The 14,467-nt window shown below is 45.0% G+C and overlaps 2 protein-coding genes across 2 annotated transcripts; one reads left to right on the forward strand and one right to left on the reverse strand.

Moving 5' to 3' along the window:
- The first annotated feature begins 6 nt into the window (after nucleotides 1-6).
- Nucleotides 7-3,217, forward strand: LOC127299396 (uncharacterized). Its single transcript, XM_051329352.2, has 5 exons — nucleotides 7-383; nucleotides 690-835; nucleotides 919-1,195; nucleotides 2,254-2,526; nucleotides 2,608-3,217. The coding sequence occupies exons 1-5, from the start codon at nucleotides 72-74 to the stop codon at nucleotides 3,085-3,087; spliced, it is 1,488 nt and encodes a 495-aa protein (XP_051185312.1). The 5' UTR covers nucleotides 7-71; the 3' UTR covers nucleotides 3,088-3,217.
- A 530-nt stretch (nucleotides 3,218-3,747) lies between these two features.
- On the reverse strand, nucleotides 3,748-6,238 carry LOC127299398 (protein RTF1 homolog). The gene is made up of 2 exons (XM_051329354.1): nucleotides 6,139-6,238; nucleotides 3,748-6,027 (listed from the first exon to the last, which is right to left on the reverse strand). Exon 2 carries the CDS (start codon nucleotides 5,988-5,990, stop codon nucleotides 4,023-4,025), a length of 1,968 nt encoding a protein of 655 aa, XP_051185314.1. The 5' UTR covers nucleotides 5,991-6,027; nucleotides 6,139-6,238; the 3' UTR covers nucleotides 3,748-4,022.
- Nucleotides 6,239-14,467: the final 8,229 nt, after the last annotated feature.

Consider the following 14,467-nt stretch of genomic DNA (forward strand, 5'->3'; position numbering starts at 1 on the left):
TCCGAGTCCGCTAAGCTGCTCGGCGCGGCAGCAAGGAGAGGAGGGGAAAAGCAGAGAAGAGAGCGGCGGCGATGGCGGCGGCGGCGGCGGGGGCTAGGAGCAGGGTGGCGTTCGTGCTGGTGGACGGGATCGGGGACGTGACCATCCCGTCGCTGGGGGGGAGGACGCCGCTGGAGGCGGCGGCGGCGCCGCAGCTGGACGCGGTGGCGTCGGCCGGGGTGGTCGGCCTCATGGACCCCGTGGAGCCGGGGCTCGCCTGCGGCAGCGACACGGCGCACCTCTCCCTCCTGGGGTATGACCCGCGGGTGTACTACCGCGGCCGTGGCGCGTTCGAGTCCATGGGCGCCGGCCTCGCCATGGCCCCCGGCGACATCGCCTTCAAGGTCTGGTTCTACCTACACTAGATTACAACATTTCTTACTTCTTGTAATAGTAGATCGGCTTCAGTTCACCCTCGTGCTTCAGTTTCTCTAATTAGTTTCATAGAATATTTCTAGTTAATTGCAAAATGGCTGCTCAGATCATAGAGTGGTCTGTCTAGCAATTGCAATACTAAATCGGAGCTCTGTCTTGTTGGAATTTAACAGTATGGCCCGAGTCATAGGCTGGCATTTTTTTTTTTTGAATCCATGCAGCATGTCTAACCTGATGAATGCATTGTATCCCTTTGCTGAATTATGCGCGCGCAGTCGAACTTTGCTACACTGGACGAAAGCACGGGGGTTATCGTCAGCAGGAGGGCGGACAGGCACTTCGAGGAGGAAGGCCCAATACTCTGTGCTGCATTAGATGGGATGAAGCTCCCATCGTTTCCCGGATATGAAGTGAGAGTCAGGTGCACCACTTATTCATGCTCAGCCTGCCTTAGTGTGCTATTATTGTTTAGCTATTACCATAATTTACACCTCTTCTCTACAGGTACGCTACTGAGCACAGATGTGGCGTGGTTGTGAAAGGGCCAAGGCTGAGCGGAAACATTTCCGGAACTGACCCGTTGAAGGACAACCGCTTGCATCTCAAGGCTCAGCCTTTGGACGATTCAGAAGAAGCTAAAAACACCGCGGATGTGGTTAATGAGCTTTCCAAGGAGATCACACGTATACTGGTTTCTCAACCCATCAATGCCAAGCGTGCAGCCGAGGGGAAGAATATTGCTAATGTTGTGCTGTTGCGAGGCTGTGGTATTCGGATTGAGGTTAGTGGACCCAATACCTGTCTTGCGTTTGCTAATTCTTTATTTCCGTAACCCTTTGGAGGTGCAATATCAATATGAAAGATAGGTCTGGAAAAAAAAATTGCACTGTGCTCTCGCTTCGTGTACTGTGTTTTCCAATCCCAAAAAAATCGAGCATAATCCAGATCTGTTTCTCAAGTTCTAATGTTGGATTTTTACCAACTTAAGCTTAGGGAGTCTTGCCTTGTTCAATTTTCCTACAGCTTTTGTTTACTTCTAACAATATCAATGTTACTGCACTAATTGCCTTGAAGCGAGAGGTTGCAGGTATATATATTTTTAAGAATCCTCGGTAATAATATATACTATCATAATACAGATAGGAACACAATTTTGGTCAACATCTGCGTTTGCTGTTCCAAATTTATTGATATTTTCTGGTGCAGGCATAAGAGTTCCCATCTAAAGCAGAGTTCCTGCTTAAGATATAACATGTTTTCTCCCTACTGTAACTTGATGCACTAGACTTCCTTTCTAATGAAGTGAAGTGGCATATGGCTAATTCTTTATTTCTGCAACCCTCTAGACTCTAGAGGTAGCAACATCAATGTACAAGATAGGTCTGGAAAAAATTGCACTGTGCTCTTGCTTCGTGTACTTTGTTTTCCAATCCAAAAAAAAAAAACGAGCATATCCAGATCTGTTTCTCATATTCTAATGCTGGATTTTTACCAACTTAAGCTTAGGGAGTCTTGTCTTGTTCAATTTTCCTACAGCTTTTATTTACTTCTAACAATATCAACGTTACTGCACTAATTGCCTTGAAGCAAGAGATTGCAGATATATGTATATTTAAAAATCCTCGGTAATAATATATAATATCATAATACAAACAGAAACACAATTTTGGTCAACATCTGCATTGGCTGTTCCAAATTTATTGAAATTTTCTGGTACAAGCATAAGAGAAGTTCCTGGTTAAGAGTTCCTGCTGAAGAAATAACATGTTTTCTCCCTACTGTAACTTGATGCACTAGACTTCCTTTCTAATGAAGTGAAGTGGCATGTGGCTATACTAGGTACCTTCCTTTGAAACCAAGCATGGACTCGCACCATGCATGGTAGCTCCTACCAAGATCATAGCCGGGCTGGGGCTGTCGTTGGGCATTGATATCCTTGAAGCACCTGGAGCAACCGGAGATTATCGAACTCTCTTAACTTCCAAGGCAAAAGCTATAGCCAAGGCACTCTCTGCTCCTCTGGACACACCACCTCGTGTTTTTGTGCCTGGAGAGGATGAATATAAAGGAGGTAGAGAAAATGGATACGACTTTGGGTTCTTGCACATCAAGGTTAAACCACAATCCATGCCCTCTTTAAAGCTAGCATTAACCCTGTGATGCTTGATAGTTCATTTTATGATGTCAACGCAGGCTATTGATGATGCTGGCCATGACAAGGCTGTCAAATTAAAGGTGCGAGGTCTGGAAGCTGTTGACCGGGCTATTGGTCAGCTTGCAAGGCTCCTGTGGGAAGCTGAGAAGTCAGGGCACTACCAATACTTCCTCTGCGTCACTGGAGACCACTCTACTCCTGTTGAGTACGGTGACCATAGCTTCGAACCTGTCCCGTTTGCTATATGCCGGCTGAGAGATTTTGTGGGAGCCATTGGGGAGGACAATGTAATGAACACCCCCCTTGATGATTTCCCGCTGCCTTCGGTTAAATCTGGAGAAGATTTAACTGATAGTTCAGAACCAGCAGAATGCAAGCCTGCTGAGTGTAAAGCTTTTAGTGGCGATATTGTGTGCGAGTACACGGAGATTGCTGCTGCGAGGGGCTGCCTTGGGCGATTCCCTGGAAGTGAGATGATGGGCATCATCAAGAAGTTCATGAAAGCAAAGAACGAGTAATGCTGGTTCAAGTTCTAACATTGTACTACTTAATCTTTTGACATTGGAGCTTTGTAATAATGACAAACGGATAAACATAGCAGAACCAGTGTCATCTGATATATGAATAAGAGCTGCCATGGTTTCTAAACTGCACGAAGACATAATGACCTGTTGCTTGGAATTGGAGGTTTGAGCCTTTTCTCCATTTTCTTTTCTGAGGCGTCGGCAGCTTGTACTTTTTAATTCCATACGATTGTTCTTTGATTTGTGTGCCTCCATTGTAAATGGTACATTATGCACCGTGGCAAGTATCCAGCACTATGGTCAGGCCCGTACCAAGAATTTGATGTTCAACCAAGAAATGTCTTTTTGCTGTTTTATTTACCAACACCTGAATATATATGTTACTCTCAAAAAAAAAAAACTGAATATATATGTATGTGATACAAATATAAGTCATTTCATCATTTCATATGGCATATAAACCGGAATACATCAGGGCCACTGAGTTACAACTGCTTTGAGCCGCACAGAAAGCACAAGACTAAGAATATCAACACCAGCTGAGAAATACATCGAAATCACTACTGGATTTGACCAAAATAACAATTGAACCAATCTACAGACTACAAAAGGCATGGCAAATATACAGAAATAGAATATTTCCACCTGGCACTATGTAAGAGCAACAACAGATACGATTCAAAAGAGCTGATGCAATCCACAAATATAAACATGAAATGCCATTGCCGCAAGAAACGTGAAATGTCAACACTATCAGACATACAGGCCTACGTAATTATGAAAATAAACGTGCAATCTGCTTGTCTCCGTGTTACTTCAGAGAAAGTAAGCTAAAATGCGACTAGTCTGGACAGTTTGTCACGGTGATGCAGAAGAGCTGTTGCCAGGGGTACAAATAAATGCATCGAGCAGCCAAAAAAGATAATCCTTCAGAGGAGACCACGTCGCCTCTTGTAGTCACTCACGGAGAGAGTTAACGCGTGCCTCCTTCCATCATTGTCGGGGATCTTGTAACCCATCGTCGCTTCTATCTTCTGCTTCCTCGCCATGTAGCCTTCGAACAGACCTTTGGGCCCACCATACTCTTGCAGAACAGCTAGTGATATCGGGAGTTCGAAATTATGCAGTGGGTTCGTTTCTGTCCCGAGATCCAAAGGTGCATTTGTATCAACCAGCTTCCCAGCTTCAGCTGCTGCTACTAGAGCTGAAGCAGTGACTACTGTACCAACTCGCACCCCACTCTTCACATCTTCCTTATCAGCCATTACATTACCATCGTTCCCATTGGCGGCTTCACCATTATCTCCTTCTGCTTCTCCTCCCGGCTTTCCCGCAAAATAATTTCGCGACCTTGTCCACCTCCTTGAGAAAGGATCATAACCAGCCTCTCCAGCCTTCAGACTCGTATTGACAGCTTTCATTTCTGATGCATTCTTGAAATTCTCAGCACGGTTCTTCCTGTTCATCTCCTCCAACTTTGCAGCCTTCTCATTAGTTGACAGTGGCTGCGCGATCTTCTGCAGCTGATTCAGCTTAGCTCGGATCCTTTCTGCTTCTGCTTCATCCCTCCGGACCAGGGCCATCTCCAACTGATCCCTCAACCTATCCTTCTCAGCAGCAACATTCATGGGGCGTCTCACAGCTGATTTCTTCGCTTGCAGCATCTTTTGTACAGTATCCGCTGAATACACGTAGTTGTAGGCCTCCTTAATGCCTTCTTTCTTCTCCAGCACTTCCTGCCGAGTCGGTATGCGCACACCATTCTTTTCAGCCTCTTGAAGCCACTCCTTGAACTCTTCTTCGAGGACCGGAGAATCAGAGACCTGAGCCATCTGCCAGCGAGCAGCATTGGCTTCGTTATCCCATACGACATTGAGATACTTGCACGTAGTGTAACTCTCGAGCTTGTACTTGCGATCCGGGTCACTCGCATCCACGTTCCTAACAATGCACAGCCTGTACTTTGGGGTGCCATTTTTTGTCTTGCCGATCCCAAGCCGCACAAAGCACCCAGCTACAAGCTCCTCAAAGAAGGGTTCCATGAACCATTTCACGAGCTTCGACCTCCGAAGGGTTATGCTCTTGACATCATCAAACTTGAGAGGGTCAAGCCTGCTCGGCGATTCGTCAAACTCGTCTTCCCGACCATCATCAGCAACCCCTCCATGGCCATTGGTCCTTTCATTGCTGCCGTCGCTGGGGGGGCTCCCAGCCCTACGCCTAGTAGGCGAGCCGGGCTTGGCGACCAGATCCTTGAACCTGTTGCGGTACCCCTCGGGATCCTGCTGCCTCATCCTCTTGGCCCGAAGCTCGTCGAGGGCGCTCTTGGTGGCGGACCTGTCGGTCCGGGTGGAGGCGCGCGAGCGGCTGAGCGGCGGGGGAGGGCTGTCCTTGCGGGCCTTCTCCGTCTTGGAGGAGGAGGCCCGCGCCAGCTTCTTGAGCTTGTAGTCGTCGATCCTGGTGCTCCGCTCCGCGAGGATCATCTCCCTCTGCAGCTCCGTCATGCTCTCCAGCTGCTCCTTGTCGTCGTCGTCCTTGTACAGGTCGCTCCCGACGGACGGCGCGCTGTCGGAGTCCTCGCCCCCGCTCCGCCTGCCCTCGTCGTCGAGGTCCTCGTCGTCGTACCCTCCCCTGCCCCCGCCCTTCTCCGTCTGGTGCCTCTTCTTGAGCGGCACCTGCGAGCCCGGCGGCAGGCGCTTGCGCGGGTGGCTGGGCGCGACGTCCGAGTCGGAGTCGCCGTCGTCGGAGCCATCGGAGCCGCTCCCGCCCGAGTAGGAGCCTTCCCTGCGGCGGCCAGGCTGCTGCCAGCGCTGGTTGGGCTGCCGGGACTGGCTGCCCTTCCCCACAGTCCGCCCCGCGGCCTGCAGGAGCAGATCGTCCAGGTTAGGATCCGGCATCGCCGACGACGCTCCTCCTCCTCCTCGTCGTGAATCCCTGCACGAACAATTCCGACGGAGAAATTGGGAGAAACTGCTATGAGTTCTCTGCCGAGTAGCGAGAGCGGATGGATCGGCGAGGAAGGAAGGAAGATCTGGATTGGATTACCTTGGAGCTTCGGTGGCGGCGGAGAGAGTTGTTCTATGACACCGTCGACAACGGAAGGAAGACGGAAAGGATTGTTGTTGGGCCTTGGCGAGAACTTGAAGACTGCGGCTGGACCAAAACATAGCTTGACACTGGCCCATATATGTTGCCTCTTGGGCTTTCATGTTCTTGTTTTCACATTTGATTGTAAATTTAAAAGTAATTTTGGTTACCAGAGCATTACACAGTGTTACAAATCTCTGAAAGTTGGATGGTGATATGTAGTCTAGGAATTTTACATCTAGGGGTGCAATAAAGTTAATATTATGAAATCTTGGGCCTTGAAATTTAGATTAACTGATTTAAGTTATAAAAGGAAATATAAAACTACAAATAGTGTAGAATTAAATTATTTATCATAATGGGGAGATAGGCCTAATATAAACCAGGTGTAATTTACTCTCAGATGAAGAGGAAAATATATTTTTAGATAGTGATGAGGACATCCCATCTATTGATACACATGTTGTACCTACAGCTACATAAATACAAGGACAGTCGAGATCATGTCAAATAATTTAACTATCAGGTATTTTCGTTTTTTAAATCTATTTCTTACATACATGAGAATATGATGATGCCTAAATCAGATGTTTTTGTTACTCTTACGAATGATGGACCTAGCATAGATGAGAGGCACAAGTATTTGAGCATGACGGTGCATGCACATGCAAGCAAACATGTGAGGATTGTAGAGGACGCTACATGTGAAGATTTCAGAACTTTGAAGCCGCCATGAATGAGTACTTGGACTAAATATTTAAGATTATGCTTCATAATTTCGTCCATAGCTTGATATGGTGTTGTGTCACCTTTATTTTTTGGTCGGGCCCGTATCATTTAGCACCAATTAAAATAACCAGTTTTTAGGGTCCGTATCTAAGGAGGAAACCCATCTAGGATGGATTTTGACCACCCATCCTTTGGCTGGTTCAAAAACCTTCCTTTCCTCTTAATATAAACTCTCGTAGCCGTCTTTAGGACTTGGATTTTGTTTAGACTAAAATTTAGCTATTGATGTAACTCCATGTTCTTCTTTTGAGGCCAACATGTAGAATTAAGACCGACTATTTGGAAACCCAAAGGTTTCATATTTCATCCGCAATATCTTAATTACATTATTTGATTGTGAATTTAAAAGTAATTTTGGTTACCAGAGCATTACACTGTGTTACAAATCTCTGAAAATTGGATGGTGACATGTAGTCTAGGAATTTTAAATCTAGGGGTGCAATAAATTAATCTTATGAAATCTTGGGCCTTGAAATTTAGATTAACTGATTTAAGTTATAAAATGAAATATAAAACTACAAATAGTGTACAACTAAAGTATACATCATAATGGGGAGGTAGGCCTGATATAAACCTTACGTGTGATTTACTCTTATATGAAGAGGAAAGTATTTTTTTGTAGAAAGTGATGAGGAGATACACACATTGTAATTTACAGCTACAAATATTAGGATCTATCACTCGAGCTCGTGTGAAACAACTTAACTATCAGTTATTTTTGTTTATTGAAACTATTTCTCACATACATGAGAATCTGATGTTGCCTAAATCATATAAATTTGTTACTCTTACGAATGATGGATCTAGCATGCATGAGAGACACGGGTATTGGAGCATGATGGTGCATGAAGCAAGCATGTGAGAATTAAACAGGGCGCTACATGTGAAGATTTCAGAACTTTAAAACCACCATAATGATGAATAAAGACTTTGACGAAATATTCAAGATTGTATTCACAATTTCATACATAGCTTGATATCTTGATATGGTGTTGCGTCACATCTATTTTACTTTTGGGCAAGGCACGTGTTATTTTCGCAGCAATTAAAACAACCAGTTTTTAGGGTCTATACCTAAGGAGAAAACCCATCTAGGATGGATTTTGACCACCCATCCTGTGGCTGGTTGAAAAACCTTTCTTTCCTCCCTATATACCCTCTTGTAGCCTTCATTAGGATTTGGATTTTGTTTAAACTAAAAGTTAGCTATTGATGTAACTATGTGTTCTTCTTTTCAGGACAACATGCAAAATTAAGATTGACTATTTAGAATTCCACCATTCAATAAAGTTTTTGTCTTCATATGCAATCTCTTAATTACATTATTAGTTCTTACTTGTTCTGGATTTTAGGTAGAAATTAAGACCCTCGTTTGTCAGGCTGATCGTGCACCTACAAGATTAGAATTAGCCTAGTGGTTCCATTGGTGCACGTACTTTGCATGTGTAGTCGGATCGTCAAGCTCAAACTCAACCAACAAATCGAATTACCCTTATCTCATTAGACACCTTTACCTATTAGAAGTATGTTTATAGAGAAAGATATCAGAGCGGTGATACGTCTCAAACATATCTATAATTTCTTATGTTCCATGCTACTTTATTGATGATACCTACATGTTTTATACACATTATATGTCATTATTATGCGTTTTCCGGAACTAACCTATTGACGAGATGCCGAAGGGCCAGTTCCTGTTTTCTGCTGTTTTTGGTTCCAGAAATCCTAGTAAGGAAATATTCTCGGAATCGGACGAAATCAATGCCCAGCATCCTATTTTTCCACGAAGCTTCCAGAACACCCGAGAGCCACCAGAGGGGAGCCCTGGTGGGCCCAGATGATAGGGCGGCGCGGCCAGGGCTAGGCCCGCGCCCCCCTAGTGTGTCGCCGCCTCGTCAGCCCTCCGACTCCGCCTCTTTGCCTATATAAAGGTCCCTGACCTAAAACACGAGAGGAATAAGCCACGGTACGCGAAACCTTCCAGAGCCGCCGCCATCGCGAAGCCAAGATCTGGGGGACAGGAGTCTCTGTTCCGGCACGCCGTCGGGACAGGGAAGTGCCCCCGGAAGGCTTCTCCATCGACACCGCTGCCATCTCCACCGCCATCTTCATCACCGCTGCTGCTCCCATGAGGAGGGAGTAGTTCTCCATCGAGGCTCGGGGCTGTACCGGTAGCTATGTGGTTCATCTCTCTCCTATGTACTTTAATACAATAATCTCATGAGCTGCCTTACATGATTGAGATTCATATGATGATGCTTGTAATCTAGATGTTATTATGCTAGCCAAGTGGGTTTTACTTATGTGATCTCCGGAGACTCCTTGTCCCACGTGTGTAAAGGTGACAGTGTGTGCACCGTGTGGGTCTCTTAGGCTATATTTCACAGAATACTTATTCACTGTTATGAATGGCATAGTGAAGTGCTTATTTATATCCCTTTATGATTGCAATGTATTTTGTATCACTATTTATCTATGTGCTACTCATGTGATGTTATTAAAGTAGTCTATTCCTCCTGCATGGTGTAATGGTGACAGTGTGTGCATCGTGTAGTTCTTGTCGTAGACTATGATCATAATCTCTTGTAGGTTATGGAGTTGATTATCGCTATGATAGTATTGATGTGATCTATGCCTCCTTCATAGTGTGATGGTGACAGTGTGCATGCTATGTTAGTACTTGGTCTATTTTGCAAAGATCTATTATACTCTAAGGTTACTTAAACATGAATATCGAATGTTGTGGCGCTTCTTAACTCCGGCATTGAGGGTTCGTGTAATCCTACACAATTAGTGGTGTTCATCATCCAACAAGAGTATATGTAGCACAAAGGAAAGAGAACTTATTTATTATGTGATCAATGTTGAGAGTGTCCACTAGTGAAAGTATGATCCCTAGGCCTTGTTTCCACCACAAAGAATTGCTTCCCACGCCAGCAAGCTATTTTCTGGCGCCGCTTGTTTACTGTTTTACTGCATCTTTACTTTCTGCAATATTACCACCATCTATACCACCTGTGTTTTACTATCTCTTCGCCGAACTAGTGCACCTATACATCTGACAAGTGTATTAGGTGTGTTGGGGACACAAGAGACTTCTTGCTTTGTGGTTGCAGGGTTGCTTGAGAGGGATATCTTTGACCTCTTCCTCCCTGAGTTCGATAAACCTTGGATGATCCACTTAAGGGAAAACTTGCTGCTGTTCTACAAACCTCTGCTCTTGGAGGCCCAACACTGTCTACAGGAAAAGAAGCGTGAGTAGACATCAAGCGGCAATTTTTGGGACCTATGTTGATGTAGTTTGTGGCCCAAATGGTCTTTCTTCTATGTTTTATGTTATGTTTTGGGGTGTAGTTGAAGAGGATCAGCACGTACATTCAATGTTTGGTGGATTAAATTTTGTCATGATTACTTTAGTCCCAAAGAAAAATCCTCGAAATAGGCTTCGACCAAGCTCGCCGCCCACCAACGCGCGCCACCACGATTTTGCCAACACCAACGCCATCTCACCGTGGCCATTGAAACGAGACCAGTGGGATCGAGAAGGAGCAGCCGGGAGCGAGAAACGACAGATCAGCTGGGCCACGTGGGAGGGACCCGCCTTCACCGCCAATGGCGGTCGCTGTCCGGACGCACCGTACAATTTTTTGCCTTGGATTCCACATACACTATCTTGAGGTGGACAAGATCGCCATCATCAACCTTAAGTGGAATATGCGCAAGGAAAATGTAGGACTTGATATGGTTTTTTATTACCGGTCTCGTGGTATTAGTTGTGATACCGGGTTATAGGATAGATAGCCATACTATCAAGAGGGACTCTCAAGTGAGTAACTTCATCGTATCGTTCGAAGAGAGCTCAAACCTTTGCATCATTGGCATCATATTTCTTGTTTCTTATTTGTTTCTTATCCATGAGAGGATTTAGATCTTATTTTAATCTCCATGACAAGCTCCATTCCATCAAAAATGGATTTCATATGCATTCTCTATTGCGTTGTCGATATTGGTGGTTTTACCGGTTTGTCTTTTATAGATAGGTAAAACATTTATTAATTTGTTTATATCTTACCTTTATTTACTATGATGTTTCTATGCATATTGTTGTAGAGCTCGTTGTTGTGATTCCAATGAACCCAAGATCATCGAAATCGAAGTCCGGATGCAAAAGTTATTGAACTTTTTGTACCATGTTGTCCCGTACTTTTCTTGGGCAGTAGTACCAGCCAAGTACCGTTTCTACTTCCGGAAACGACCAAAAACCTTATGTGAATCCTGTTTCTGTTCCCAGTACTTAACCAGTACTACCGGTGGGCGGTAGTACCACCCCAAATGGCCGAAAGTAATGGTATTTATGAGTTTTGAGCATAACGGGCAGATCTTTCATTTAAAGGGGTTTTCTTCCCCAAAGTTTCCCATCTGGTTGAGCTCGTTTTTTCCCCCATTGTTGACCTTCTTTGAGCTTGCTATATCCCTCTCCCTCTAATGAATCTTGCATCTATTTAAGATAAAAAGATAGCGGACATCTAGATCTACACTTCCACCAATCAACATTCCCTCTTTGTGAGAGAATTCATTGGGATCTAGATCTTGGAGAACTTGGTGTTCTCTTCTTTATTTTTTCTCTCTTATTCCCCAAATAGCATTAGTAGCTTTTTTGTAATTTGAGAGTGAAGTATTTGGGCATCTTTGTGGCGTTCTGATACGTCTCCAACGTATCGATAATTTCTTATGTTCCATGCTACATTATTGATGATATCTACATGTTTTATACACATTATATGTCGTATTTACGCATTTTCTGGAACTAACCTATTAACAAGATGCCGAAGAGCCAGTTGCTGTTTTCTGCTGTTTTTGGTTTCAGAAATCCTAGTAAGGAAATATTCTCGGAATTGGACGAAATCAACGCCTAGGGTCCTATTTTTGCACGAAGCTTCCAGAAGTCCGAAGAGGAAACGAAGTGGGGCCACGAGGCGACGACACGCTAGGGCGGCGCGGCCTGGGCCTGGGCCGCGCCGGCCTGTTGTGCCGCCACCTCGTGTGGCCCCCCGACTGTTGGAGATATGCCCAAGAGGCAATAATAAAAGTGGTTATTATATATCTTTATGTTTATGATAAATGTTTATATACCATGCTATAATTGTATTAACTGAAACATTGATACATGTGTGATATATAAACAACAAAGAGTCCCTAGTAAGCCTCTTAACTAGCTTGTTGATTAATAGATGATTAGTTTCATAATCATGAACATTGGATGTTATTAATAACAAGGTTATATCATTGTATGAATGATGTAATGGACACACCCAATTAAGCGTAGCATAAGATCACGTCATTAAGTTATTTGCTATAAGCTTTCAATACATAGTTACCTAGTCCTTATGACCATGAGATCATGTAAATCACTTATACCGGAAAGGTACTTTGATTACATCAAACGCCACTGCGTAAATGGGTGGTTATAAAGATGGGATTAAGTATCCGGAAAGTATGAGTTGAGGCATATGGATCAACAGTGGGATTTGTCCATCCCGATGACGGATAGATATACTCTGGGCCCTCTCGGTGGAATGTCGTCTAATGTCTTGCAAGCATATGAATAAGTTCATAAGAGACCACATACCACGGTACGAGTAAAGAGTACTTGTCAGGAGACGAGGTTGAACAAGGTATAGTGTGATACTGATGATCAAACCTCGGACAAGTAAAATATCGCGTGACAAAGGGAATTGGTATCGTCTGTGCATGGTTCATTCGATCACTATAGTCAGCGTTGACTATGTGGGAGCCATTATGGATCTCCGGATCCCGCTATTGGTTATTGGTCGGAGTGAGTACTCAACCATGTCCGCATAGTTCGCGAACCGTAGGGTGACACACTTAAAGTTGGATGTTGAAATGGTAGAACTTGAATATGGAATGGAGTTCGAATATTTGTTCGGAGTCCCGGATGTGATCCCGGACATCACGAGGAGTTACGGAATGGTCCGAGAATAAGATTCATATATAGGATGTCATTTTATGTGAATAAAATGATGCGGAAGGTTCTATGGAAGGTTCTAGAAGGTTCTAGAAAAGTCCGGAAGAAACCACCAAGGAAGGTGGAGTCCACAAGGGACTCCACCTCCATGGCCGGCCAGCCCTAGTGGGGGTGGAGTCCCAAGTGGACTCCACCATAGGGGGCCGGCCACCCCCCACATGGGAGGTGGGAATCCCACCTTTGGGTGGGAGTCCTAGTTGGGCTAGGTTTCCCCCCTCCTATGGAAGGTTTTGGTTTCGGGTCTTATTCGAAGACTTGGACACCAACACTTGGGATCCACCTATATATAGAGGGCCAAGGGGAGGGGGCCGGCCACACCAAAGCCACAAGCTTGGCCGCCCCCCATAGTGGCCGGCCACCCCCTCTCCCCAAACCCTAGCGCCCGCTCCTCCACCATATCCCGCACGCTTAGCGAAGCTCCGCCGGATTTCTCCACCGCCACCGAGCACCACGCCGTCGTGCTTTGTCGGATTCAAGAGGAGCTACTACTTCCGCTGCCCGCTGGGAACGGGGAGGTGGACGTCGTCTTCATCAACAACCGAACGTGTGACCGAGTACGGAGGTGCTGCCCGTTCGTGGCGCCGGAACCGATCGTGATCAAGATCTTCTACGCGCTTTTGCAAGCGGCAAGTGAACGTCTACCGCAGCAACAAGAGCCTCCTCTTGTAGGCTTTGGAATCTCTTCAAGGGTGAGTCTCGACAATCCCCTCGTTGCTACCGTCTTCTAGATTGCATCTTGGCTTGGATTGCGTGTTCGCCGTAGGAAAATTTTTGTTTTCTATGCTACGTTATCCTACAGTGGTATCAGAGCCGTGTCTATGCATAGATGGTTGCACGAGTAGAACACAATGGTTTGTGGGCGTTGATGCTCTTGTTATCTTTAGTTGAGTACTTTGCATCTTTGTGGCATAGTGGGATGAAGCGGCTCGGGCTAACTTTACATGACCGCGTTCATGAGATTTGCTCCACGCTTGACATGCAACTTGTATTGCATAAGTGGCTTTGCGGGTGTCTGTCTCTCCTACTATAGTGAAGATTCAATTTACTCTTCTATTGACAACACTAGTATCACCGTTGTGGTTCATGTTCGTAGGTAGATTGGATCTTGCTCGAAAACCCTAAACCACGTAAAATATGCAAACCAAATTAGAGAACGTCTAACTTGTTTTTGCAGGGTTTGGTGATGTGATATGGCCATAATGTGATGATGAATATGTATGAGATGATCATTATTGTATTGTGGCAACCGGCAGGAGCCTTATGGTTGTCTTTAAATTTCATGTTGAGTAGTATTTCAAAGTAGTTGTAATAGTTGCTACATGGAGGACGATCATGAAGACGGCGCCATTGACCTTGGTGCTTCGCCGACGATGATGGAGATCATGCTCGTTGATGATGGAGATCATGTCCGTGCTTTGGAGATGAAGATCAAAGGCGCAAAGACAAAAGGGC

The sequence above is a fragment of the Lolium perenne genome, chromosome 5 (assembly GCF_019359855.2).
Source record: "Lolium perenne isolate Kyuss_39 chromosome 5, Kyuss_2.0, whole genome shotgun sequence".
NCBI classification, from domain to species: domain Eukaryota; kingdom Viridiplantae; phylum Streptophyta; class Magnoliopsida; order Poales; family Poaceae; genus Lolium; species Lolium perenne.